The sequence below is a fragment of the Sorex araneus genome, chromosome 3 (genome assembly GCF_027595985.1).
Source record: "Sorex araneus isolate mSorAra2 chromosome 3, mSorAra2.pri, whole genome shotgun sequence".
NCBI lineage: Eukaryota > Metazoa > Chordata > Mammalia > Eulipotyphla > Soricidae > Sorex > Sorex araneus.
In genome coordinates this window covers 192479831-192505679 of record NC_073304.1, presented here as the reverse complement: position 1 = coordinate 192505679, position 25849 = coordinate 192479831, and the positions used below count along the sequence as shown (strand labels likewise).

The following is a 25849-nucleotide window of genomic DNA, read 5'->3' as shown; positions in this document are numbered from 1 at the left end:
CCACAGGCCCTGAGTCTACACAAGTAAATCTGTAGTGAGACGTTTTGAATATCCATGCTATATTCAATGTTCAGCCTCTTGTTATTTTATTTATTTATTTACTTATTTTGCTTTTTGGGTCACACCCAGCAATGCTCAGGGGTTACTCCTGGCTCTGTACTCAGCAATTACTCCTGACGGTGCTTGGGGGGACCCTATGGGTTGCTGGGAATCGAACCCTGGTCAGCTGTGTGCAAGGCAAATGCCCTACCTGCTGTGCTATTGCTCCAGCCCCCACATCTCGTTATTTTTCATGTTGGGGGATGGTCTCTTTGGTGTCCCTCTTTTATTCTTTTTGTTTGTTTGTTTTTATGGCAAGATTACCTTCAGGCCAATACTTAGAAGGCAAAAACTGATAGTGATGAAACCACCTAGAACCATTTATTTCACTGATGCTCTGGATGATAATCTGAAACTGTTGTTATTAAATTCCATTGCTGAGGGCTCAGAGTGATCGTATAGTGGGTAGGACAGCTGACCCGGGCTCCATTCCCGGCATCCCATATGGTCCTCCAAGCACAGCTGGAGTGATTCCTGAGTGCAGAGCCAGGAGTAACCCCTGAGCATTGCTGGGTGTGGCCCCCCATCCCCCCAAAAAAACTTCATTGCTGTAGTGGTTCCAGTATTAGCCATTGAGAGGCCAGTGGGGTTTTTGCTTCCCTTCTCACCTTGCCCACCTTCCCTTTTTGGTTGATGATGTTGCGATGACAGAGGCCGCGTCCTCTGCACAGCGTCTCTCTGGTGGGTGTTCAGTGTCCGCTCCCCTCTGCCCCTTCCCTTCGCTGTCCACGCCATCATTGCGGTGGCCAGGTGCTGCACACACGCCCGGCTGTGGTACTCACATGCTCAGCGCGTGCCCGCGTGGCTCACTGAGCTTTGCACTCTGTGTCATGGGCTTGTACTCGGACCCTGGAGCGTGTGTGTTTGCTTGAGGCACACTAGGTACACTCATGGTGTCCGCCAGGGGCCAAGGGGGCCCTCACACACGGGCTCTCCAGGGCTGGCACTTACAGCCTGTGCACGCACACAGATTCCAGTTGTGTTGGTCACCCGGGTCACACCCTTATTTTGCGGCACAGCTGGGAATCAGTTCTAGTGCTGGGGTCACAGCCGGGCGCCATCAGCAGAGCTGCCAGCGTCTGGCTTGGGGTTGGCACCGGGGATTTGAACTCATGACCAGACACTTGCAAAGCACCGTCAGCCCTCCCGCTCTTCCTCCAGACCTTGGTGTCACGGGGGGCCCCAGAGCCATAGTACAGTGGGCAGGGCACTTGCCTGGCATGAAGGGTTTGATCCCCGGCACCCCATATGGTCCCCTGAGCACTGGCAGCAGTGACACGAGTGCAGAGTCACCCTTGAACACTACCAGGTGTGACCCCAGAACAACAACAACAGAATTGTCATGAACATTTTCACCTGTACCTTCATGTGGTCATTCTTAGCATTTGATCTTACTCTCTCTCTCTCTCTCCCTTTCTCCTACTCTCTCTCTCTCTCTCTCTCTCTCTCTCTCTCTCTCTCTCTCTCTCTCTCTCTCTCTCTCTCCCTCTCTCTCTCTCCCACCTCCTTCCTTCCGCCCCCACCTTGTTTTCACCAGTGCACCATCTGGTGTTTTTCATTGAGGTGAATTTGCAGTAATCTGTCCCCAGACACTCAGGTGGTTAATGTAAGAGGCCAGTGATTCACCTCGCCACCCCCCCCCCCCAGCACTGTCCCTGCCCTGCTCAGCCCCAGGCTCACCGAGCACCCCTGCCCCCCCCAACTGTCCCTCCCCTGTCCAGGCCCGGGCTCACACTCATCACGCCCAGGATGTTTAGAAATCGGTGTTGTGAGATGGAATCCAGACTCTGCACAGGGCACCCGTTTAGAGGGTACCAGCCCGCCGTGTGCCGGGTATTCCCGGACAGGAGCACTGTCCCGCAGCCCCGGAGCTGTCTCAGCGCCTCCGAAAGAGACCTGCGCCCCTCCTGAGGGAGCCCCAGGGCCCCAGGGGGCTTATCTCAGTGCAGGGCTGTGCCTGTGTGTCTCGGTGCCCGACTTTGTTGGTCTGTCTTTCAGGACACGTTGGGGTTTTTGGTTGTTGTTGGTTTTTTTTTTTTCGCTTTTTTTGGGGTCACACCCGGCAATGCACGGGGTTACTCCTGGCTCTGCACTCAGGAATTACTCCTGGCAGTGCTCAGGGGATCCTATGGGATGCTGGGAATCGAACCCGGGTCAGCTGCATGCAAGGCAAGCACCCTACCCGCTGTGCTGTCGCTCTAGCCCCCTGTTGTTGTCGTTTTTAGCACTGTTGTTGAGGCGATATGGTTACTGTGGTATTTGCATCCATGCCCACCGTGTATAGAGTTGCAGCCCCTCCCCAGCCCTTGAGCGCCCCAGGCCTCTCCCCAGCCCTGGCGTCATATCTAGTCCGCCTGTTCCTCGCCGTCCTGCCCCGCTTTTGGAAACCACAGTTCAGGATTCAGGCCTGAGGATGGTTGTCTCTGGGCACTGCCATGCCCTTGCTCTGTCGCTCAGTAGCCCAGAGGAGGGAGGCGATCTGGTTCTTTCTCCCCCTGACTCCTGGCCCGTAACACGGCTCCCCCCAGCTCCATCCTGGCGTGGCAAAAGGGAGGATTCCTCCTTTCCTCGCTGAGTGGTGCTCCACTGTGTGTGGAGATACTAGTTTCTTTATCCGCTCGCCCAGCCCCAGGGCCTGGACTTCTCACACTGCTTTCGAGGTTCACCTGTTATTTTGCAGCATGCAAAAACTGTCTTGTTCCTTTCTCTGTGGCGTATTCCAGCGTATGTTCACACAAAACCGTGTGGATGCATTCCTCAGTGGACAGGCATGCCAGGTTGTTTCCACGCAGGGGTGTTGTGAATGATGCCGCAGTGAGCACGGCTTTGCTCTGACCCCGTTCTTAGTTCTTTAGGGCACGTACCTAGGAGTGGAACAGTTGAGCCATAGGTAGCCCGGTGTTTGACTCTTGTTTGCTTGTTTGTATTTGGGCCATGCCCAGTGGTGCTCCGGGCTGACTCCTGGCTCTGTGCTCAGGGATCACTCCTGGCAGGACTTGGGGGACCACATGGGGTGCTGGGGATGGAACTTGGGTTGACTGCGTGCACGGCAAGCGCCTTACCCAAAAGCGTTCTACTTCTTAGGGGTCCGCCTAACTGGTTTCCACAGTGCCCGCTCACACCCGCACTCTCGGGGGCCCTGGCTCCCCATGCTCTCCAGAGCTTGTTGGGATGTGGAGGGGCAGCCTGAGAGGGCAATCAGAGAGTCCCCTCCCCTTCCCTGTCAACTGTCATTGCAGGACTGGGGGCCACACAGGCGCTGGCTGGCTGGGCCGTGCCCTGGGCTCTCCTGTACGTGTGGTGCTGGCCTGGGCACCCACGGGGTCACTCACACACATTCTGCTTGTCGTACTTACCAGGGGCTGCTGGGGTGGGGATCCCACTGCTGGGGGGGTGGGGTCCCATTGCGCGGCGCTTGCACGTGGCTGTTGTTATTTGGGTCGCTCTGATGGCTGATGATCCTGTACTTCTTTTCTCCTGCTTTTGGACGTGCCTGTGTCTCCCTTGGAGAAATGTCTGTTCCAGTCTCTGCCCAGTCTTTGGTTTGTTTTGAGGGGGTGATACTGAGCCACCCCCAGGAGAGCTCGGGACTGTTTCTGGCTCTGTGCTCAGGGATCACTCCTGGGGGTGCTCAGGGGACCATATGGAGTGCCGGGGATTGAACCCGGGTGCAAGGCAAGTGCTTTACCCCCTGTACTCTCTCTAGCCCCCATTTTTTTCATTGCTATTGTTGGTGGCTACTCTGTGCTTGGGGGTGGGAGGGTGGGGGTTGTTTTTCTTTTTTTTTTTTTTTTTGCTTTTTGGGTCACACCCAGCGATGCTCAGGGGTTACTCCTGGCTTTACACTCAGGAATTACTCCTGGCGGTGCTTGGGGGACCATATGGGATGCCGGGGATCGAACCCGGGTCGGCCGCATGCAAGGCAAACGCCCTACCCACTGTGCTATCACTCCGGCCCGGGGGGGGGGGGTTGTTTTTCAAGGTGCTCAGAGGCCCATTGGGGCTGGGGGTTGAAACAAGGCAGATATCATGGGGCCATCTCCCCGGCCCAGTTCCCCCATTTAATGTTGATTTTTTTTTTCTTTTTGGGTCACAACAGCGATGCTCAGGAGTTAGTCCTGGCTCTGCCCTCAGGAATCACTCCTGGCACTACTAGGGGGACCATATGGGATGCCGGGGACTGAACCTGGATCGGTTGTGTGCAAGGCATATGCCCTGCTTGCTGTACTATCGCTCCAGCCCCTGTTTAATGTTGATTTGTGAGAGTTCTTAATGTGTTCTAGCTCCTGGATTGTGGTTAGGTATATGATGTATGCTGGTTTCATTCTGTGGATTGTCTCCTCACCTTCTTGAGAGGGTCCTTTGGTGCAGTTTTTAGTATTGATGAAGTCTGCCTTATCTAAGTTTTCTTTCATTGCTTTTAGCTTTTGGTGTTACAGCTCAGAAACCGACTGCCACATTGGAGTTCAAGAAGATGCTCCCTTATATATTTTCTGTGAAGAGGTTTATAGTTTTAGCTGTTGCCCTTGCTAGGGTTCTTGATCAATGCTGCACTTGTTTTTTATTTTATTTTATTTTATTATTTTTTTGCTTTTTGGGTCACACCCGGCGATGCACAGGGGTTATTCCTGGCTCTGCACTCAGGAGTTGCTACTGGCGGTGCTCAGGGGACCACATGGGACGCCAGGAATCGAACCCGGGTTGGCCACGTGCAAGGCAAAGGCCCTACCCGCTGTGCTATTGCGCCAGCCCCTATCTATCTATCTATCTATCTATCTATATATATATATATATATATATTTTATAATTGTGGACCGGTTCATTCATTTGCGTGTGCCTATCTCTTATCGTGGTCGTGGTGATTAGAAGGTCGCTTCTCTCCAGTTCTGCGGGTCAGAGGCCTGGGCTGGCTTCTGCTCTTGGCTCCGTCCGAGGTGTGTCTGAGTGCAGTCTGACCTTGACCTCAGTTCTGTCTTGCTTAGTGCAAGAAAGCAGGAGAAAGGTCACAGTGAGAAGGCGCCCTTGTGAAGACCCCGAGGACAGGCGGTTGCTTTGGGCTGGGGCAGAGAGTGTGGAGCTGGGAGGCTCTGGGGAGGCAGGGCCTGGACGTGAGGTTGCTGCCTGGTGTTTCTGTTTGGAGACAGTTCCCAGGTACAGGGGGACCCAGGAATGTCTGGGACCCCTGTGGGACCATGGGGCATGATTCAGAGGTGTCTAAACAGAACCCGTCCACCGGTGGGGTGGGCGGGTCAGGACAGCAGTGTCGCTCCCTGTGCCAGTCCCTCAGGCCCTGCAGACCTGGGGGCCCTGAGCCAGTTCCTGCCCCGCTCAGCTTCTGTGAACTGGCTTGCCCCGAGCTGGGTGGAGCCTGCACAAACCCCTTTCTGTGTTGCCCCTGGGGCCCCTCTTGGGAAGCGACAGCGATTGTGCCGGCTCCCTGAGACTGGGGTGAATGTTGGCAGCACCCGCAGGTGGGCAGCACCCTGTAAAGCACCCAGCTGGCCACTATTTCTCCCCCAGTTCAGTAGCTCGGCGCACGAGGCGCATATTTCGATGGAGCTCGCCCTGGAGACCTCAGCAGCCAGTGCAGAATCAGGGCCTGCGGTGCCTCACTCTCTCTGCCCTGCACCGAGTGCTCAGGGTTGGTCCCCTCCCTCAGCAGGGGGCCGCGCCCCACCGTCACCTGGGGCTTTGGCAGTCTTCTCTGTGGTCCTTGGTGATGGGCACCCCGAGCTTCTGCCAGGCAGGGGTGTGTGTGTGTGGGGAACTGTGCAGAGGAGCTGGCAGCTGGCGCCAGGCCGTGCACGGCCTAACCTTGGAGTGGGAACAGAGGAACGTCTGTTTGTGTTTCCATGAATGAGAGGGGACAGCTGGGCCGCAGATAGCAACTCGGTCAGCTGGGGCTGGCCCGGGCCACTGCCTGTGGGCAAACAACCAGCACCCGAGTCCCCGCCCCACTGGATGAAGAGGACGGAAGAGGGATGGGAGAGGGACTGGGCAGGGCAGAGGAGCGGCCTGAGAGCTGGAGTGTGGGGCCCTGCCCACAGCCCCGGGACTGGACTTCACCATGCAGGTGAGCTGGGGGGGGGGAACCTGTCCTCCTTCCAGAAGCTTCCTAGCTTGCTGGGGTGCTTTCTCCTGGGCTCCTGCAACAAGCCTCTCCCCCGTGTGAGGAGATCCAATTTCCTCTGCACAAATTTAGTTTGGCGCTTTCCCGACACACAGCTCGCAGGCATGGAGGCAGCCACGTGTGTCTGCCGAGAAGACAGACAGATGGCCTCCGCCTCGGGGTGCGGCCGGGCCACACCTGCCACCCGCGGCCTGGACTCCTCACCTGCTAACCTGGGCCCGAACCCCGGCCCCTTCGCTGTGCTGTTTGTGCCATCAGTCTCTGTTCTGAGAGTCTGCTGAGGCCCACGGCCCTTTCTCAGAACAACCCACCTCCAGGGTTCAGAGGAAACCTGTTACGCTGAGTTACCAGAGTCTCTGGAAAACAAAAGCTCTGTGTGTGTGTGTGTGTGTGTGTGTGTGTGTGTGTGTGAGAGAGAGAGAGAGAGAGAGAGAGAGAGAGAGAGAGAGAGAGTGTGTGTGTATGGTTGTGTATGTCAGAGTGTGTATATGATTGTGTGTGAGAGTATGTGTATAATTGTGTATGTGAAAGTGAGTGTGTGTATAATTGTGTATGTGAGAGTGTGTGAGTGTGTGAGAGTGTGTGTGTGAGTGAGGGTATGAGTGTGTGTGAATGAGAGTGTGTGAGTGTGAATATAATTGTGTATGTGTGAGTGTGTGAGAGTATGTGTGAGTGAGGGTGTGTATGAGTGTGTGTGTGAGTATAATTGTGTATGTGTGAGTGTGTGAGAGTGTGTGAGTGAGGGTGTATATGAGTGTGAATGAGAGTGTGTGTAAGTATGTGTGTGTGAGTATAATTGTGTATGTGTGAGTGTGTGAGTGAGGGTGTGTATGAGTGTGTGAATGAGAGTGTGTGTGTGTGAATATAATTGTGTATTGTGTGTGAGAGTGTGTGTGTGTGTGTATATGAGTGTGTGAATGAGAGAGAGTGTGTGTATGTCTGTGTGTGTGTATGTGTGTGTTTGGTGCCAAGGAGTGAGCATGGCCTCACATGTGTAAGATGATACTCTGTTACTGAGCTACATTCCCCACCCCCAAAACAAGCTTTTGATGTAGAAGTCTGTGCTTTTTTTCACCACTAAGTACAGCGGTCTTGTACTGTGCCTAATAACTGGAGTGACTGGCCGGGTGGTGGGCAGGCTGGGGGCCTTCTCCCAAGTGGTGCCCGGGAGAACCAAGGTCTCACTCTGGTTCTCGGCCAGCCCGTGTTGGCCGATGGTGCGGTGCCCTCAGACCCTGAGGTGCTGGGATTCGCAGGTCACTGCAGCCGGCTGGGAACCTCCAGGACCTGGTTCAAGGGACCAGGTGGTGTCAGGGACCGAGCGGGGCCAGCTGCATGTAAGCCACCTGCCATAACCCTGGACTATGTCTTGCTCCCAAGTGATGGGATTTAAAATCAGTGATGAGCCTGCACAATATTTTGGGGGTTTCTGCAACTCGCCATGAGTCTGTTGATGCCCGAGGCCCGGGTACTGATAGTCTGACCTTGCTGTGTCCCGGGTACTCACACAGAAAGGAAATCTGCATTTCTGTGGGTGTTCCTGGGGAAAAAGGTGCAGTCTGTTCCCACCCAAGTTCGTGTCCTCCCACCTCATGAAGAGCTCCCAGGACAAGCCGTGACTAAGGAAGACGGTTTTCCTGTGCCTTCCCTTAGCCTCCACCATGACTGCTTTGCGCCTCTGATGTGTCTCCTGGTCCTAGCACCCCAGAAACTCAGCACATACATCTGAGTGAGGCTCCCACTCTGCTGTCTCCACCCTGCTGGGGGCTGTGTCCCCCGGGTGTTGTGTAGTGACCGCGTCCCTCAGAATGGTGCACTGAGGTCCAGCTGAGCCTCAGAGCATGGTCTTATCTGGAGAGAAGTGCATTGCAAGGGGACATAGTGGAGCCACCTGCAGCCACCTTCAGTGTGGTGCTCTCAGAGGTGGCCTCAGGAGAGCAGACAGGGAAGACAGCCCAGGGAGGTGTGGGCTGGTGACCGTCAGCCGAGGACGCTGCTGATGGAAGTGGACTCCAGGGTGAGGGGGCCATGCGGCAGAGTGTCCCTAGAGCCTTCGGCGAGAACTGTCCCTGCTGACGTCTCGATTCTAAGTATCCAAGACCGAGAATGTGTTTTTGTAGGCTTTGGTTGTCTCCTGTTTTTTATTGAGATACTGTGATTTGCAGTACTGTTTGTGGTAGTTTCCTGCCTACAGCATTCCAACACCAGAGTGAGTACCCACCAGGGACCCAGGGATATGCCCCCCTTAGCCCCCCAGCCACATAAGCTCAGTTCTGTGGATGAAGTCTTTAGTTCCCATGCCTTGGGTGTTTGTTGTTCCTTTACTATGTTTCATGACATATGAGAGAGCTCTTTGTTGTTTTTGATTGTGGGGGCGATGACAACTAAACTTCTGAAATTCTACAGAATTGTAAATCAAATATCAGTTGATATCTTTTTCCAGAAGCTGTATCATTTTTTATAGATATACAAGTTAAAAAATTCATTGTATGAATAATTCTACGCTAATACATTTTTAAATTTACATGAAGTAGATAAATCCTACAAATACACAATTAGCAAAAGTGAGGAGAATTTAAAACATTTAAAGGAGGATCTGAATAGGCCTATAAAATATAAAAGTACATTTTATCACTAAAAGGTATTGTTGATTTTATGTTAGAATATATATTATAGATGATGCTTAAGTGTCTGCATCAATAAGTAAAAGGCTAGATGTTAAAAAAAATCACCTGAAGAGACATAGAAAGAACATTCAAAGTAAATGAAACCTAATTCATTATTTATTAAATGTATAAGTCTTAGCAAGCTAGGAATAATGGACAGTATTTAATCTTGCAAGGGCAACCATGAGTGAACTCTGTACTCAGTGGCAAAGTGTTGAGAAATTTGTCTTGTTTTTTAAAGAATCTCCCTTAGGGTTCCCTGCAAAACGGATTTCAAGACTTCGAACTGGGGCTGGAGCGATAGCACAGCAGGTAGAGCATTTGCCTTGCATGCAGCCGACCCAGGTTCGATTCCCAGCATCCCATATGGTCCCCTGAGCACTGCCAGGAGTGATTCCTGAGTGCAAAGCCAGGAATAACCCCTGAGCATCACCAGGTGAGACCCAAAAAAGAAAAAAAAATAGACTGCGAACTGCTTAAACTGTTGCTTGCCCAATGAAATATCATTTCTTTAAATATGTACAATAATCTAGCTGAATCATGTATTCCTTGGTGAAAAGCTCATTCTGTTGAGTTTTGCTTATTTAATTTTTCTATATCGCTCCCTTCTTTTCCGTCCTGTTGAGTTTCATTTGATAAATCTGTGAATTTTTTTTTCTTTTTGGGTCACACCTGGCGATGCGCAGGGGCTACTCCTGGCTTTGCACTCAGGAATTACCCCTGGTGGTGCTCAGGGACCATATGGGATGCTGGGAATCGAACCTGGGTCGGCCATGTGCAAGGCAAACGCCCTCCCCGCTGTGCTATTGCTCCAACCCCAGATCTGTGAATCTTGATGGGAGTTCTTTTGAATATAAGTTCCTTCTTTGATCTTGCTGCTTTCATAGTCTATCTCTGTCTTTGGCTTTTGTCATTCTCATTACAGTGCGTGGTTTTATTTAGTCTTTATTTGTCTTTGCCATACCTGGATGTGCTCAGGGCTTTCTCCTGGCTCTGTGCTCAGGGATCACTCCTGGTGGGACTCGGGACCTTATCGGGTGCCACGGATTGAACCCAGACCTGCTCCCTACCCACTGTACTGTCTGCCCCTCCTTCTGAGAAATTCTTATCAATGATTTCTTTGGCAAGTAGTTCTTTGTTGAAATCACCGCCATGTTCCTCAGAGATTCCAGTGATTTATACATTGTTCCTCTTGAGCAGTTCCTGTCATTCTCTGTGACGCTGTTCATTTCCTTGTAGACTCTTCTCTATCCATTATTTTCTAGAGACCTCCTCTATCTCCGCTTGGAGCTCCCCGCTTTTCCCTCAGCTCCTTTTTTTTTTTTTTTTTTTTTGGTTTTTGGGTCACACCTGGCGATGCACAGGGGTTACTCCTGGCTCTTCACTCAGGAATTACCCCTGGCGGTGCTCAGGGGACCATACGGGATGCTGGGATTAGAACCCGGGTCGGCCGCGTGCAAGGCAAACGCCCTACCCGCTGTGCTATCGCTCCAGCCCCTCCCTCAGCTCCTGTTACTCTGTTGTTGAGGGCTTCTGCTGAGTTGTCTTTCCGGTTGTTTCTCCTCTGATGAGAGTCTCCCACCTCTGCTCTCATCCTCTCTAGTGCTTCCCTGACTACCCGCACCATCATTTCCTGGCGCTCATGAATCCCCCTGTGGCATCTCTGCGGCCGCTGTCTGAGGCAGAGCCTTTGGACTGTTGTCTTCTCCCACTGAACTAGCGGCTCCTAAGGGGCTCCAGCATCGTGTCTGTTGTGTGCTGAGAGGGAGTTCTTTAGTTCCTCCCCGCCGGGAGCCCTGAGGACGCAGACTGAGTGTGCTGCTCTCTCCCTTCCTGCACGTCCTCACCCAGTGACCAGAGACAGAAGCGCATGCGCAGGGGGATGCGAGGGGCTCGGCCTTGGGGTGCAGATGCAGGGCGCATGCAGCGGGCCTGCAGAGCTGGCAGAGAGCAGACAAGGTGGCCGCCAGGTCCCAGGAGGGACTCAGTGGCCAGGAGGCCAGCCTCGCCTGGGCAGCGAGCAGGCTAGCAGAGGGCTCGGGCTCTGAATGGAGCTGCAGGGACGGCAGGGGCGGGCGTGGCGGCTGCTGAGATCCCGGCCAGAGCTGTGTTTTTGTGGGGAGGTGGATTTTTTTGTTTTGCATCCGTTAAGGGGCCACACCCTGTGGTGCTCAGAGGCTACTCTCAGCGCAGTGCTCGGGGGTCACTCTGGCACTCAGGTGACCTCACAGTGCTGGCATCCAACCCGGGCCTCCCGGAGGCCGAGCACATCCTCCAGCCCTTTGGGCCAGCTCCCTCGCCCCTCCAGAAGTGTTTCCACACCTAGAGCCATCTTCTGAGGCAGCCGTTCCGGGTGGTCTTCGGAGACACCGGGCCTGGCTCTGTCCTGCCCACGTGCAGGCCTCTGCCCCTGCCGGTCCCCGGTGGCCCGAACCAGCTGCTCACTGTGCCGTGGTCTCACCCGGCCTGTGCAGGTCTCTGGGGGCTGGAGGCCGTGCACACCGGACAGAGGGGGCCGGGGCAGAGGAGCCGTGGCGGCGGCCACCTTGCATTTTCCTTTGGAAGCTTCTCAACCCAGTTGTGACAGAGACGGTGGACGAGGTCACCACACTGGGCCTTCAGGCCTCTCGTGGGCTGTGGGTGCCTGGCCTGGGCAGCAGGTGGTCTGCAGGGGCCAGTTGGGTCTTCTGGGAACAAAGAGGAGCCCCACTGGCCCTCAGTCCACTGCAGTGTGGTGCTCACCTGTACTCTGGCCATGGCAGGGCCTGGGCTCGTGACTCGGTGGGATGGTCCCCAGAACGGGCACTGGGGCACAGAGCAGACGGGCAGCAGGGCGGGGAGGGCCCGCTGTGGAGAGAGCCACAGCACGGCGAGGGGCATCTGAGTTGCCCACCCGCAGATGAGGCGTCCGTAAGCCCCAGACCTTCTGCCCTCCTGCCTTCTTACGCCGTTGTACCCCGGGTAGGCAGTAAGATGGTGAAGGTTAGTGGGAGGTCCACGAGGGGGCGCAGGCCACTCACCCTGTGTGAGGGCATCATGTCAGGCATTGCCCATGGCCTGTGCCAGCCTTTGCTTCTGCTTCGGACACCTTGCCTCATCACAGCTCTCTTCCAGGTCACTTGCCACTTTTGACTTTGACTGTGGCATTGAGCCGCCATCCCACCCTGGCTGTCCTGGGCTAAGTTGATGAACCATTTGGCCAAACGGGTCCAAGCAGGACAGGGGATGTGGGGCCCGACACTGAATTCCACTCAGGGTCCTACTTCACAAATGCCAGAGGCAGGATCCCCCACCCCCAGCCCAGCCCAGACCGTGAACCTGCTGTACCCAAGGTGGGCAGTAAGATGGGAAGGTTAGTGGGAGGTCCACGAGGGGCTGCAGGCCACTCACCCAGTGTGGGCATCATGTCAGCGGACCCTCCCCTCAGGGGAGTTGTTAAGATCGGGGACGATGGAGAGAGAGGAAGCCCAGCAGGGACCGTGTGGGGGTAGGGCACACCCCCTTCAAAATCTGGGAAACGAGGCCAATCCAGACTCCTGGCAACCAGCGGGTGTTTAGGGAGGGGTGAGGGGTGCGTGAGCCGTGAGGAGGCTGGAGGGACAGTTGGGGCCGGGTGATGGGTGGGCTCTTTGCCTTTCGGCAGCGTGGAGCCACGGAAGATGGTTTGTGAACCAGGGAACCATCTGGTCTGATGCTGGAATTGAGGGGGACCACCCTGGCTGCAGGTGAGGGACACGAAGAGGGTCCCAGGAGGCCAGTGACCGCTGGGAATGTTTTGCTAGAGTCTGGCCAAGAGGGGCAGGAGGTCCCCCCAAGGGAGCGGCTCTCAAGGGAGTTTGGAGTGAGATGCTCCACACATCACACACTCGGGGAGGGGGCGGGCGGGGGCGAGGGGCTTCCCCAGCAGGCTGGGAGACGCCTGCCTGGATCACTCCTTGCCCCGGCGCTGCGTGGCAGGTGGAGGAAATGTTGGTGTCTGGGCTCACCTTATCTTGCCGCTATTATCATGTTTCCCGTCTCATAGTAACAGAGCAGATGTCAGGCCTGTTGCTAAGGGCTCCCGGGAATAGTAACACCGGCTGGAGGCCCTCGGCCGCGGCAGGCGTCGGAGCCGCGGGGAGGATTGGCTCGGAGCAGGTACTCTCCTGTCTTTGTTGGGGTTTATTTGTCTGTTTGTTTGCTTTGGGGGGGCCACAGCTGGCGGTGCTCAGGGCTTACTCCTGGCTCTGCACTCCGGGGTCCCTCCAGGTGGGGCTCAGGGAACCATCTGCAGTGCCGGGGATCGAATTCAGGTCGGCCGCGTGCAAGACGGATGGATGCCTCACCCGCTGGGCGCTGGCTCGGGCCCCTGTACTCGTCTGGCTTCGCCCCTGCTCTCCGCCTCCTGCACTTCTCTGGCCCGGCCACCTGGCCCTGCGCAGCTGGGCGTTGGGGCTGCCCCCCACCCCCAGGGCTGGCCTGGTTGAAGGGCTCCGGTCTGAGAGGCGGGGACAGGGGCCGCTGCTCCAGCCCAATGTGCGGCACCAGCGTGAAGCGTCTGTTCAGGCCCCACACGGCCCCACTGCCCCAACCCTGCATGTCGCGGGAGGTGGGGGAGCAGTGCAGGGTGGGCTTTCCCGCCCGTCTCTTGTACCTCCTGTCTGCCGCCCTCTTTTCCTGCTGTCTGCCTTCCTAGTCTGCGGCCGCGCTTGGAAATCAGACCGAGCCTCTCAGGGCAGGGCGAAGCGGGTCCTGGCCCTGGCCCGGGGCTTGCAGCAAGGGTCTGCGGCAGCTGCTTGGGAACTCCCTGCCTGCTCCTGCCATTCTTTTTCCCTTTTTGGTGTTTTCTGGGGTTCAGGGCTTACGGCTGGCTCTGCACTCAGGGATTACTCCAGGCAGGGCTCAGGGGACCCAGTGGGGCACCGGGGATTGAACCCGGGTCGGTCGTGTGCACGGCAAGCACCCTACCTGCTGTACTGCAGCTCCAGCCCCTGCTTCTTCCACCCTGGCCCTGCAGCTCAGACACGGCCCCCGAGTGGCAGGATGCTGTGGTGCCCCGTCTTGGCACGTGGACGCCTGGAGCAGATGTCCTGCACTTGCTGGTGACTCGGGTTTCCTTTTGCACCCAGAGCCCCCTCCTGGACCCCTCAGTTTCCTCAGCCCTCCCAGCCCACCTGCCTCTTTCCCACCCTCCTCCCCCTGTGGGGGAAGACCCAGACTCAGGCTCCCCAACTTGTGCCAGGCAGGCACCCATTCACTCTGGGCAGCTGAACACATGGGAGAATGCCTGACCGGAAGCGGCCAGGGTCTAAGGCAAGAAGCTGCCGGCCCCGGTGGGGGGCGCGGATGGGGGGTGCCCAGGAGGAGAATGGAGCTCTCCTGCTCGGCAGGGGCCCGGGCTCTGTGCTTGCCTGGCAGCGGGGCTGTGTGTGGGTCCTCTTCAGAGGGCAGTCTGAGTCTGCTCTGGGCATCTTCTTCCATCTGGCCATGCCAGGGACAGCTGCCGGCTGGCGTGGGTCTACGATCATCATCGTTACTCTCATCATCCCCCTTCCTTTGTTGTGGTGATGACCAGGGGTCACATACACCTCCTGCCGTGTGGTTTTGTCACACACTTGGCCCCAGCGCCCGCCCGTGGGGGGAGAGTGCGTGCAGGTGTTGTATGCATGTGACACCCCCCCTTGGCTGAGGGGCTCACACGCATGGTCGACAGGAGGCCGCCCTTCCTGGCCCTGGAGCTAACGCACGGGAGTGCTCGTACCCCTTCAGTGGTGAGCCTCACCCCCACCTGGTGCAGCTCCCGGACAGCGGAGCTGCCAGGAGGGCGTGTGGCACAGCCAGGCAGCTCTGGGGATCGAACTCCCGGCCTGAGGCTTTCGAGGCAAGTGCTCTAGTCCCCTCCCCCTCCTCACCGACCCCCAACCCCCACCCCCGGCCCACCTTGAGCCTTTGCAGGTTCGGAGGCGTGGGGAGTCAAGCAGCCGCCCTGGGCCGGGACCCATCTGTGCTGTTCCCTGGCACGGGGGAGAGTCTGCTCACTCCCACCTGCCACGAGCCGGGGTGCGGGGGCCCTGCTGGAGGCGGGTGGGTGGCAGCCGGGCCCCTTGTACCAGAGTCTCAGTGCTAGGTCTGTGAAGGGTGCGAGCTGTGCCCAGGGGAGGCCTCTTGAGTGACGAGAGAGCATGACAGAGCTGCCTTCCCGGAGAAGGCCAGGTGGCCTCTCCCTTTGGTGGGTCCTAGGCTCGAAATGCAAAATCTGCGTTCACCTGCAGTCCCAACCGCCCCCGCCTGTAGAGCTTCCTGTCTCGAGCAGTATTAGAGGTGCCTGGTGAAAGTGCAGGAGGCCCACATCTGGCGGGGGTGGGGAATACAGCTCCTTGTCCCCCCATTCCCCCATACACACACACACACACACACACACACACACACACACACACACCCCAAACCCAGGCAAAACCCACCGCAAACCCTCCAACAATGCACTCCCCTTCTCTCAGGGGGAGGTGTCCTTGGGAAAGCATCAGAATTGGGCACATTTTAACAACACACAAATTTATCTCCTAGGATATCCGCTTTAGGAGTGAACAACGTTGGGAACAATCTGTGCCCTCAAACAGGAAAGCCACAATGCATCCAGGGCATGTTAGAATTCTGGAGCACAATTGGAGGGCGTTTGACAGTACAGTGTGGGAGGAAAACAGCCGACGGGTGTGGCGGAAGCCCCAGCCCCACTGAAGACCTGCCTGTGAATCCCGGGGGGCAGGGGGGCCCTGCGTCCTGATGTCCGGTCGGTCGGTCCTGGAGGTGGGAGCGGAGTGTGTTTCGAGTGTGGTGGTGGTGCCCAGAGGGGTCCCCAGGAGTCGCAGGGGTGGGTGGTGCGGGAGAGTGGTCTATGCTGGGTGTCTGACTTCTGGGCGACAAATCGATCTTTCTGTAAGAACGTGATTTTTGGTTTTGTTTTTGGGCCACATCAGTGATGCCCAGGGGTTACTCCAGGCTCATGCACTCAGGAATTACTCCTGGTGGCGCTCGGGGGGGGGGGGGGGACCATATGGGGTGCTGGGGATCGGACCCGAGTCAGTCAAGTGCAAGGCAAGTGCCCTACCCGCTGTGCTATCCGGCGCCAGTTGGCCTGAGCTCTCAACCCTCCGTCCTAAGGGTCTTTCCTCAGGCAGTCTCTCAGGGACTGTCCTCGTCCCTGAGCGCCTGTGGAGACAGTTTCACAAGAGCACCAAGGGGTCTCCTCCAAGTGGCGTGCTGGGGTCTTCTGAGGTGCGGCTGAGCAGGGGGCGGGGGCCGGGCCCTCCTCAGAGCTATGGATGTACTCCACCACATTCGGCCCTATGCGGAGAACCCACTGACCAGTGCCCGGACCCCAGGCCTGGGGGGCAGGGAACCCCACTCTGTCACCAGCCCTCTGCAGCCTGGGACTTGAATGGCTCGCCTCCCTGGGAGAGTGAGGAGCCGGGGCCCAGGGGCCCTGGGGAAGCCGCCTTCCTCGAGCCTGAGAGGGACTCACATGGGCAGTGACGGGTGGCCTGTCCCCTCCTGCGTCCACTGCTTTCTTTCCCCCAGTGTCTCTGCAGCTCTGTCCGTAAAGGAAGTGCAGGTCTGAGCAGGATTGCTCAGGACCCCGCTTCTGCCTCTCGGCCTGCCCTGCTCCACCCTCTAGAAGCTTCTGCAGAAGACAGACTTCTCACCCCCACGTTTGCTCCTCCCCTGGGGTCACCGCTGGCATGGGGAGCCTGCAGAGAGCCCAGTTGCCCTGTGCCGTGGCGCCCCCTGCAGGCAGAGGCAGGAGCGGCAGCATGCGATCCCAGGTGGCTGCAACCCCTCTCACCCTCATTTCCTGGAGCGCCCAGGTATTTAAAAAACACGGTAAGAAAGAAACGGCTCCAGAGTTGCAGTGTGTCTCAAACGTTTGCCGGAGCAGAGTAGCGCCTTTCACACCCACACAGCAGTGTGACTGTGCTAGTCACAAGATAACAGAATTTTCCAAGACGGAGCAAACAGACCGGCGGGCACTGCAGGCTGGCAGTGGGTGCTGCTCTTGGGCTGCCTGGGGGGCGGGCACGGGGCCTCCAGGTTGTGCTCCCTCGGAGCAGACTGACTGTCCAGTTGCAGGGCCCCTGGCATCCCCTGCTGCCCCTGGGGTCCCCAGCTCTCCTTCCCGGGCCGTCCACAATGCTCAGCCACAGAGCAGGTGCCTGGATGTTCCCAGTGGGTCAAGGTCCTGGGCTCGGTCCCTGGGGTGGTGACTGCCCAGACTGCCCCCTGCAGGCCCGGGGCGGAGCACAGCATGGCTGGAGGGGGCCCTGCCGCCTCTCAGGGCCGGCCACAGATCAAAACTATTTTTATCATCACAATGAGACCGATGTGTCATTTTCTGACAAATAAAAATGTAAAGGTCATTGATGCGGCTGCAGAGACCACACTGGAATTCATCTTCAGGACGCTGCCTTCTCTCAGCCATTGGAGGCAGTGTGAGAGACGAATGCTGAGACCACCCAGAGGCTCACAGGCCTTCCTGTCCCCCCGCCATTCTCTCTCTGAGAGTCCAGACATCCACACGTTATTATTGTTATTATTATCATTATTATTATTATTATTATTTTGCTTTTTGGGTCACACCCATCAGTGCAGAGGTTACTCCTGGTGGTGCTCAGGGGATCATATGGGATGCTGGGAATCAACCTGGGTTGGCTGTGTGCAAGGCAAACGCCCTACCCGCTGTGCTATTGCTCCAGCCCCCATCCACACGCTTTAACAAGTCACAAGCCACAGAAGAGGGACAGTGAGAAGATCCGGCAGTCTTTCATTAAGCGCTATTATATAAGCATGTAAAATGACAATTTGTCTGATTTTTATATTGAGAAGGCAGTTATTTTTTGCTAAAATATGTGACCATCTAATGGGCTGCGTTACTTTTCAATGAATTAAATTGTTTCCTCAATTTCAATTTCTAATATCAATAACTATGCCGCTATGATTGGAATGCTCCAGCCTTTTGCAATTTATTTTATTTATTGCTTTATCTTTTATTACTTTGTACGTTGGCTGTGCCAGGGGTCAAACCCAGAGCCTCAAAAAAAACCAAAAAAAAAAAAAACCAAAACTTTTAGGGGCCGGAGCGATAGCACAGCGGGTAGGGCATTTGCCTTGCACGCGGCCGACCCGGGTTCGATCCCCGGCATCCCATATGGTCCCCCAAGCACCGCCAGGAGTAATTCCTGAGTGCAAAGCCAGGAGTAACCCCTGAGCATCGCTGGGTGTGACCCAAAAAGAAAAAAAAAACCCAGAGCCTCACATGTGTGAGCTATGTGCTCTATTGCTGAGTCACATTCCCCCACCCTTCCCAAATGTATTATCCATAGCCACCTAAGGAGATGCAGTGCACATACTACAAAACTCAGACTTTTCCAGGGTGCCAGTCAGTGGTTTCAGGTCCCAAATGATAATACAGTGGATAAGAGGCTTGCCTTGCATGCAGCTGACCCTGATTCCAATCCCCAGCTCTGCATATAATCCCCTGAGTGCTGCCAGGAGCGGTCCCTGAATACAGAGCCACTGGGTTGTGGCCCCAACCTTCTTATCCCCCCCAAAAAAAACCTAACAAACAATTTTGAGGTTTCAGTATGCTCACACAGTTGTGTGGGCTGAATCTTGCCTCGCTCACATCATTGCCCCCACGGGGAACCCTGACTCCAGTACCAGTCTCTCTCCAGTCCTCTGCCCGGGCCCCTCCTGCCCCTGGCGACCACTCCTCTTCTTCCTCTCCGGACAGCTCATCTGAATGGGACTGTCCCCCGTGTGGTCTTGGGGCTGGCACCATTAGCGTCTTCCCATGATTCATCCGTGTTAGAGTGTGTTTCCTTTCCTTGAAATCAGTTTCCCCTCATATTCGCTCACCAGTTGATGGACATTCTTGGCGTTCCCACTTTGGCGCTGTGAAGAATAATGCTGCTGTAAAAAATCCTATCTAAGTTTTGCGCGGATGTATGTTTTCGGTTCTTGGTATTGATCTAGAAGTAGTTTTTAGGTCATATGGTAGCGATAGCACAGCGGGTAGGGCGTTTACCTTGCATGCAGCCGACCCGGGTTCGATTCCTTCGTCCCTCTTGGAGAGCCTGGCAAGCTACAGAGAGTATCCCACCTGCATGGCAGAGCCTGGCAAGCCACCCGTGACATAGTCGATATGCCAAAAACAGTAACAAGTCTCACAATGGAGATGTTACTGGTGCCTGCTCGAGCAAATCGATGAAAAATGGATTGACAGTGCTAGAGTGGTGCTATGGTAGTGTGAAACAGTTCAAGAGATGCCAGAGGGGCCAGAGCGATAGTACAGTGCGTAGGGTGTTTGCCATGCATGTAGCTGATCCAGGTTCAATCCCTGGCATCCCATATGGCTCCCCAAATACCTCCAGGTGTGATTCCTGAGTGCAGAGCCAAGAGTTAGTCCTGAGCATTGCTGGGTGGGACCCAAAAAGCAAAAAAAAAAAAGGAGAGATGCCAGACTGTGTTCTGACTGCACTTGTTTGGTGGCCACTCTTGGTTCAGCTGTGTACTTCGTACCGTATGTGTGGCGGGGGGAGGCCACTCCTGGTGCTCCCCAGAGCACTATCCCCTGCCAGGGATCAAACCTGCCTTCCTGCATGCAAAACGTGTCCTCCCGTGAGCTCTCTCTAGGCCCCCAGCCTCGGTGATCTTTAAGAGTGTAAAGGGATCTTACGTGTGAGCCACTGGTGTAGACGGGCCTCGAGCGTGGGATGCGGACAGCCCAGCATAGCACCTCGTATTTCTACTCTCAGACTGAGAGCTCCTCGGACTTGTCTCTCTCCTCCCCCCGCATGTGCCCGTATCCTCCTTCCTCTCTCTCTCTCTCTCTCTCTCTCTCTCTCTCTCTCTCTCTCTCTCTCTCTTTCTCTCCCTCTGTCTCTCTTCTGTCTCTTTTCGGGGTACATGAGCTCTATCCTTAAATTAGAGGTCAAAGAGCGGGTCCCATCCTTAGTGGCAGAGAGAAAATGAGCCCGGACAGACTACGCAGGTGGAAGTACCTGGAGTCGAGAGCAGGCCTGGCGCCTGCAGCATCCCCAGGGTCACTGGAGTCCCTGTGGGAATGTCCCTGCAGTCGGGCAGGTCCCGACTATGGGGACGGGCCCCACTGCCATGCTGGTGACTGAGGCGTTCCGGGGCGACTGAGCCCATTAGGGAGTTGGGCTCGGCCACATTCCCGTGCCTGGCATCAGCTAGAGTCCCCCTCGTGCAGGGCGTGTCTGGGCCGGCTAGCCGTGTGTCCCTCCTAGCCTGGCCCTCCTGCGCTGCAGGGCCGAGCTGGCCTGGTACCTTCACAGCTGCTCTGGACGTGGCAGAGGTGTGTCACTCAGGTGCTCGCTGGCACCAGCCCTTTGATGTCCTGCTGGTCACGTCCAGTCCTGCCACCCGGTCACACACCTCTGCTCTTATCCAAGTGGCACTGGAGGAGTGAGTCTGAGGGTGGAGGTGCCGGCGGCCTCTCATAGGGCTGGGCTGGGCTGGACCGGGTCAGGTTCCACCCACGCCACAGCCAACAGTGTGCTCTCGCTTTCCCCCTCTCTCCCCCCAGACGTGACTCCCCACCTGGCTGGGCCCCCTGAGCCATGGCTGACACCATCTTCGGCAGTGGCAATGACCAGTGGGTTTGCCCCAATGACCGGCAGCTGGCCCTGCGAGCCAAGTGAGTACCCCACCTCCACCCCCACCGTGCATGCTTGTCTCCAGCAAGGTTCCCAGGGACCTTGGAGGGGACAGTCAAGGGGCAAGTGCCCGGCCACGCCCTGTCTGGAGCTGACCACGCAAGGGCCGTTTCTTCCTCTAGTTCCACGTGGGGCATGCTGGCAGTAAAGCTCGGCTCTCTCCTCGTGAGTGGTGGCGCAGACCAGACGCACCGGTCATCTTACCCCCGCGGCCAGCCCCGCAGGGTGCCGGGAGCCCCGGCGCTCTGCCTTCCCTGTGAAGAGCCGGAGCTGCCGCCCTGTCCCAGGCCCCGAGGGGAGCCTTTGATGTCTGCTGCCACTTCAGAGCTGCCGCAGGCAGACAGACCTGTGCTCAAAGTCCTGGCAGCTGCAGGAAGAGCATCCGTCCCTCCCCCCTGGGCGAAGCGCAGCTCCCCGAGGTGCCCAGGCCTCTGCTGGCTCCTGGCTCCTCTCTGCTTCCCGTCAGCCCCCTGGGCACAGCCTGTGGTCCCCTTGACTCCGGCTGTCTCTGTCCACCCCATGGTTTGACCTGGGATTCCCAACTGCCTCTGCTGCCTTCCTTGTCCTCTCCCCAGGGGGAGTGTGTGCGTGTGGTGGCGGGGGCGTCTTGGGGGGAGGGGTGGTCCCTGGTCTCGGCTGAGCCCAGCTGGGCCCCTTCATTGTCAAACCATGCTAATTACAAGAGCCAGCATTTCCCAAGTGGGACCAAGTTCAAGAAATTGGCAATTAGATGTTATGAGCCCGCAGGGGACGGAGCTGGAACATCAAAGGGGAATCAGAAAATGAATTCAAGAGGGCCAGGCTGAGCAGCATCACATGCGGCCGCCGGTGTCTGAGCGGCTGCTAACGTGTGTGTGTCTCTCCCTCCCTGGGCTCAGACCCGCCGGCAAGCGGGGTGCGGGCTCTCCCTCCCTCCCTCCCTCCTCCGGCTAGTGGCAGGCTCCCACCAGGCTGCCGGGACCCCCGCCGGCCCCACCAGCATTCTCTGTGTTTCCTCTGACCTTGTCTGTGTGCAGCCAGAGCTGTTCTGGCACCTTTGGGGAGAGCAGACGCTTTCATCTTCTCCGCGGTGTGTTTCCCCGAGACACCAGGCTCCGTGGGTCTCTGGGCTCCCTAACAGGGAGTGCCACAAATCCCACAGCGGGGGACCGTGTCCAGAGGCCACTTCCTCCCGGGCGCCTGCTTGGGGCTGCTGGCGCCTGCAGGGTTCCCAGACTCCCTGCGGTGTGGCAGGCACCCATGGGGCATGGTGAGGCGTAAAGCCATCCATCTTCACCCACAAGCCACACATAATCGCTCCAGCAGCCAGGTGCAGGGTACTCACTGGCCTGGGGGTCAGGAGGGGCTTCTGGGCAGAGTGAAGCTAATGCCATGGGCTGGGGAGGGGGTGCAAATGGGGTGGGAATGCAAGGAAGAGCTTCTGGACAGAAGGAAAGGCAGGTGCAAAGGCCCCGAGGTAGGAGACCCGCTGTGGAGAGGCCTGGTAGCGGTGGGGGTGGCGTACACACAGTGAGGGCAGAGTGTGAAAGGAAGACTGTGCCAGGGGACAGGCAGAGCCTGCTCTGGAGTGGGAGCCAGAGGGTCCCACCTGGCCTTGACATTGTGCTGTGCTCAGTGATGAGACTCTGCCCTGCCCGGGGGGCCCTGAGAATGGCCTCTTCTCGGAGGGGGTGTAGGAAAGGCCTCCGGCGGCAAGCAGGTGGGAAGAGACCTAAGGTACCCCAGGGAGTGCCCGGTGTCATCAGGCCTGGGAGCCACACACAGCCACACACTGGCAGCCCAGGAGGGTGGGTGGGGCCATGCCAGGTGATGGAGAGATGAGGGTGCCCATCCCGCCATTGGTGCAGGTGGGCTTGGGGAGCCAGGATGCCTCAGGTGTGAGGCGCCATCTATCCCGAGAGGCCCTGAGGGGCCTCCTGTGGCTGCAAGGGGCTTGGTAGGGCTCAGGAGGCCCATGGCCACATGGTCCTTCCAGATGGGATGGTGGCCCGGAAGGACATTGGCGGAGGAAGTGCAGGTTGGCGGGGCTTTGTGGGGGACGGTTTGAGGTAAGAAAAGGAGGTCTGGAGGATGCCAGGGGACAGCCCGGGGGGCAGTTGGCAGCGGCCAGACAGTTGCTTTCTAGGCCCTGGTTATCAGAAAGCCACATGAGGGGGCCAGAGAGGTTGCACAGCGGGTAGGGTGCTTGCCTTGCACAGCATGCAACCCATTTTTTCTGGAATTGGCTATCTTTTTTTTTTTTTTTTGGCTTTTTGGGTCATACCCGGTGATGCACAGGGGTCACTCCTGGCTCTGCACTCAGGAATTACCCCTGGCGGTGCTCAGGGGACCATATGGGATGCTGGGAATCGAACCTGGGTCGGCCGCAGTGCAAGGCAAACACCCTACCCGCTGTGCTATATCGCTCCAGCCCAGGAATTGGCTATCTTCTTAAATGAAAAACAAGAAATTTTGGCAAAAAAATAAAATGAAGTGTTTTCTTACATCCCTCCCCCCTTCTCCCTTTCTGGTGCCAGGGGTGGAGTCGGGGTTTTGTCTTTGCATCCTTTTAAATTAAGATTTCTGAGGCTGGAGGGCAAGTACAGTGTGTAAGGCATTTGCCTGGCTCATGGCCAGCCCAGGTTGATCTCTGGCATCCCATATTGTTCCCCAAGTACGACCAGGAATAACCCCTGAGTATTGCCGGGTGTGGTCCAAAGTCAAAACCAAACCAAAAAATTGCGATCCCTCAGCGCCAGAGAGCGAATACGGGGGCAAGGGTACTTGCCTCACACTCGACCAGCTCTGGTTCTGGCCCGGGTATGGTTCCAGCTCCACCTCAACACGGCTGGGTGTGGCCTATACGATCCCTCTTTCATTTTTTGTAATTAAAATTTTTTTTCCAGCATAGCTCATAGAGTCAAACTATGAGTTATGAGGCAAAAGTGTTTGTAACAAAGAGCTTAGGGCAAAACTGTCCCTGTAGCTCTCATGCTGAGACTGTGGACCACGCATGAAGTACGGGGGCACCAGCCTGGAAGGGCAGTACCAGGGGGCAGCAGGGTTCACCTGGTTGGGGGAACCCCCGGAAGGGGGCCACTCCTCTCCCCACCTACATCCTGCCAGAGCCCCGCCCCCAAATAGGCCACACCCTTTGGTGCTGGCGGCCACGCCCACCGCTCCTCCCACCCGGGCTGGAGTTTGGAGTGCGCTGAGCCTGCAGTGCGCTGAGCCACGGGCTCTTGGGTAGGCGTCATTACCTGAACCCGGGCTTCCCGTCACACTGTCATTCTTCCAGGCTGCGACTGCCTCCTGGTCCATGTCCGACTACGGGCACAGAACGTTTCCAACAGTGGGGCCCCAGCATGGAGAGTCGGGGTCTGGGCACCCCTGCCACTGTCTCCCCATCAGAGAAGGGGAAGGGGTGGGGGTCTCTACCCTCCGCCCCAGGTAGCAGCCTGAGAAGGCCGTGACCTTTCTGCGGAGCCCCCAGCGCCAGCCCCGCACCCACTTGCCCCCCTGCAGCCTCCCTCCCCACCCCCCCACTTGAACCCTCAAGTTTTCCAGATCCCACGTCAGTCACTTTGGAGTCTCCAGGTGAAGCCCCCTCACTCTCTTCTATGATATCGATCATTTTTAAGCACTCCCTGCCCGCCTTAGGTGCCCACTGCCCGTGGGATGAGCTGGGCACCCCCGGACACGGAGCCTGCCTCCCGTGCCCTCACCCTGCCCCCCTCCCCGACACACACAGCGCCGCGCCTGCTCTGTCCCCAGATTGCTTGGGGCTTGCGGGGTGGGGCGGGGGTGCCACGAGGCCTCAGCGCAGACGGTGCTGTCCTGTGTCCAGGCTGCAGGCCGGCTGGTCCGTGCACACCTACCAGTCCGAGAAGCAGAGGAAGAGCCAGCGCCTGAGCCCGGCCGAGGTGGAGGTCATCCTGGCGGTGATTCAGCGGGCCGAGCGGCAGGAGGTGCTGGAGCAGCAGAGAATCGGGTGAGGGCCGCCCCCCAGCCCCAGGCCCCGCCCCGCCCCTGGGGACTGCCCACCGGCTCCCAGGCTCCCAGGGCAGCGCAGCGGGCTCTGCCTGAGCCCCCGCCCCTTCAGACCACAGCTCGCTTCTGTAGTTGGGGCTAGTGGCTCCTGCGTGGGCCCGGGCTGCAGGGGGATGGAAGGAGGTGTGTGTGGGGGGGGCAGGAACAGGGGGTGCTGCACCTCTGCAGCATCAGCCGTGCCTCAGAGGGGACAGGAAGGGAAGTGGCGGCGCTTCTGGACCATCTCCTCAGTGAGGTCTACGACCTTTCTCTTATTTTCTTTGGGGGGAGTTTTGAGCCATTCAGTGCTCAGGGTTCTACTCCCAGCTCAGTGCTCAGGGCTGGCTCCTGCTAATGCTTGGGGCAGCCCCGGGTGCCGGGACACAACCCAAAACGCCTGCATGCAAGCTTGTGCGCCAACCCCTGAGCCATCTCTTTGGCCCTTCAGCCTCTTTCCCAAGCTCCTGTGGCTGCCTGGCACCCAGAGCAACTTCCACAGTCTTGTATCATTTTTGCATTTGTCTCATCGCCAGAGCAATTCATGCTTCCTAGGAAAACCTGGAGACACAGGGCAGCCAGTAAGAAGTGCAGTGCCTGGTGTGGTCTGGGCCCACGAGACCCGGGCCCCCTCATCCTCTGCCCGTTATATACACAGTGATGCTCTCATGAGACACAGAACATCACTGGGACTTCTCGAAAGGGAGTAGGCTGCTCATGGAGGGGTGTGTGGTGGGTGCCCCCCACCCCCCGACCATGGATCACTGTGATGGCATTACTGCAGTCACGTGTCCCCCCTGCAAATGCCCCTGGTAGGCCTCCGCCTCTGCAGACCCGGGCCTGGGCCCTATGTCCACTCTGCAGACCCCTCTCTGCCACTGCAGGGGACCCCCTCAGCGGGCCTGCTGCAAATAGATGCTTCCTTGGGGTCCCCAGAGCGTGGGAAGGGCCATGCCCCTCCTCCATCTTGGCACTCCCGTGACCAGGCATATTCGAGCGCTGGCCTTAGTGAGGCCTCACTGCCCGGCCGGGCCGGGCCCCGGGGGCCAGCTCGGGAGAAGGCACACGTGTTCCTCAGTTAGGAGGCACATTAGCGCTGTGCTGATGGCTCCCCAAACTGCAGGCCAGCCAGGGCCACGGCTGGACCTGCTTGGGGCCTGAGATCCTGGACCGCCCAGCGGGGATCATGTGGAAGCCGGGGGTGCTTGCTGTGTGCATGGGGTGGAGGCACCCCCGGG

The 25849-nt window shown here is 57.4% G+C and overlaps 1 protein-coding gene across 7 annotated transcripts in view; it reads left to right on the top strand.

Moving 5' to 3' along the window:
* Nucleotides 1-25849, top strand: part of RPH3AL (rabphilin 3A like (without C2 domains)) — a 135486-nt gene that overhangs the window by 32497 nt on the left and 77140 nt on the right. For 2 of the 7 annotated variants that reach the window (XM_055130324.1, XM_055130325.1), the window contains exons 2-3: nt 20477-20587; nt 24433-24576. In XM_055130324.1, the coding sequence (XP_054986299.1) occupies nt 20511-20587; nt 24433-24576 (221 nt within the window). In that variant the 5' untranslated portion in view covers nt 20477-20510. Of the gene's footprint in view, nt 1-6085; nt 6173-12875; nt 13033-20476; nt 20588-24432; nt 24577-25849 lie in introns of those variants that run through there. The other 5 variants (XM_055130323.1, XM_055130326.1, XM_055130322.1 and 2 more) reach the window with 5 other exon arrangements.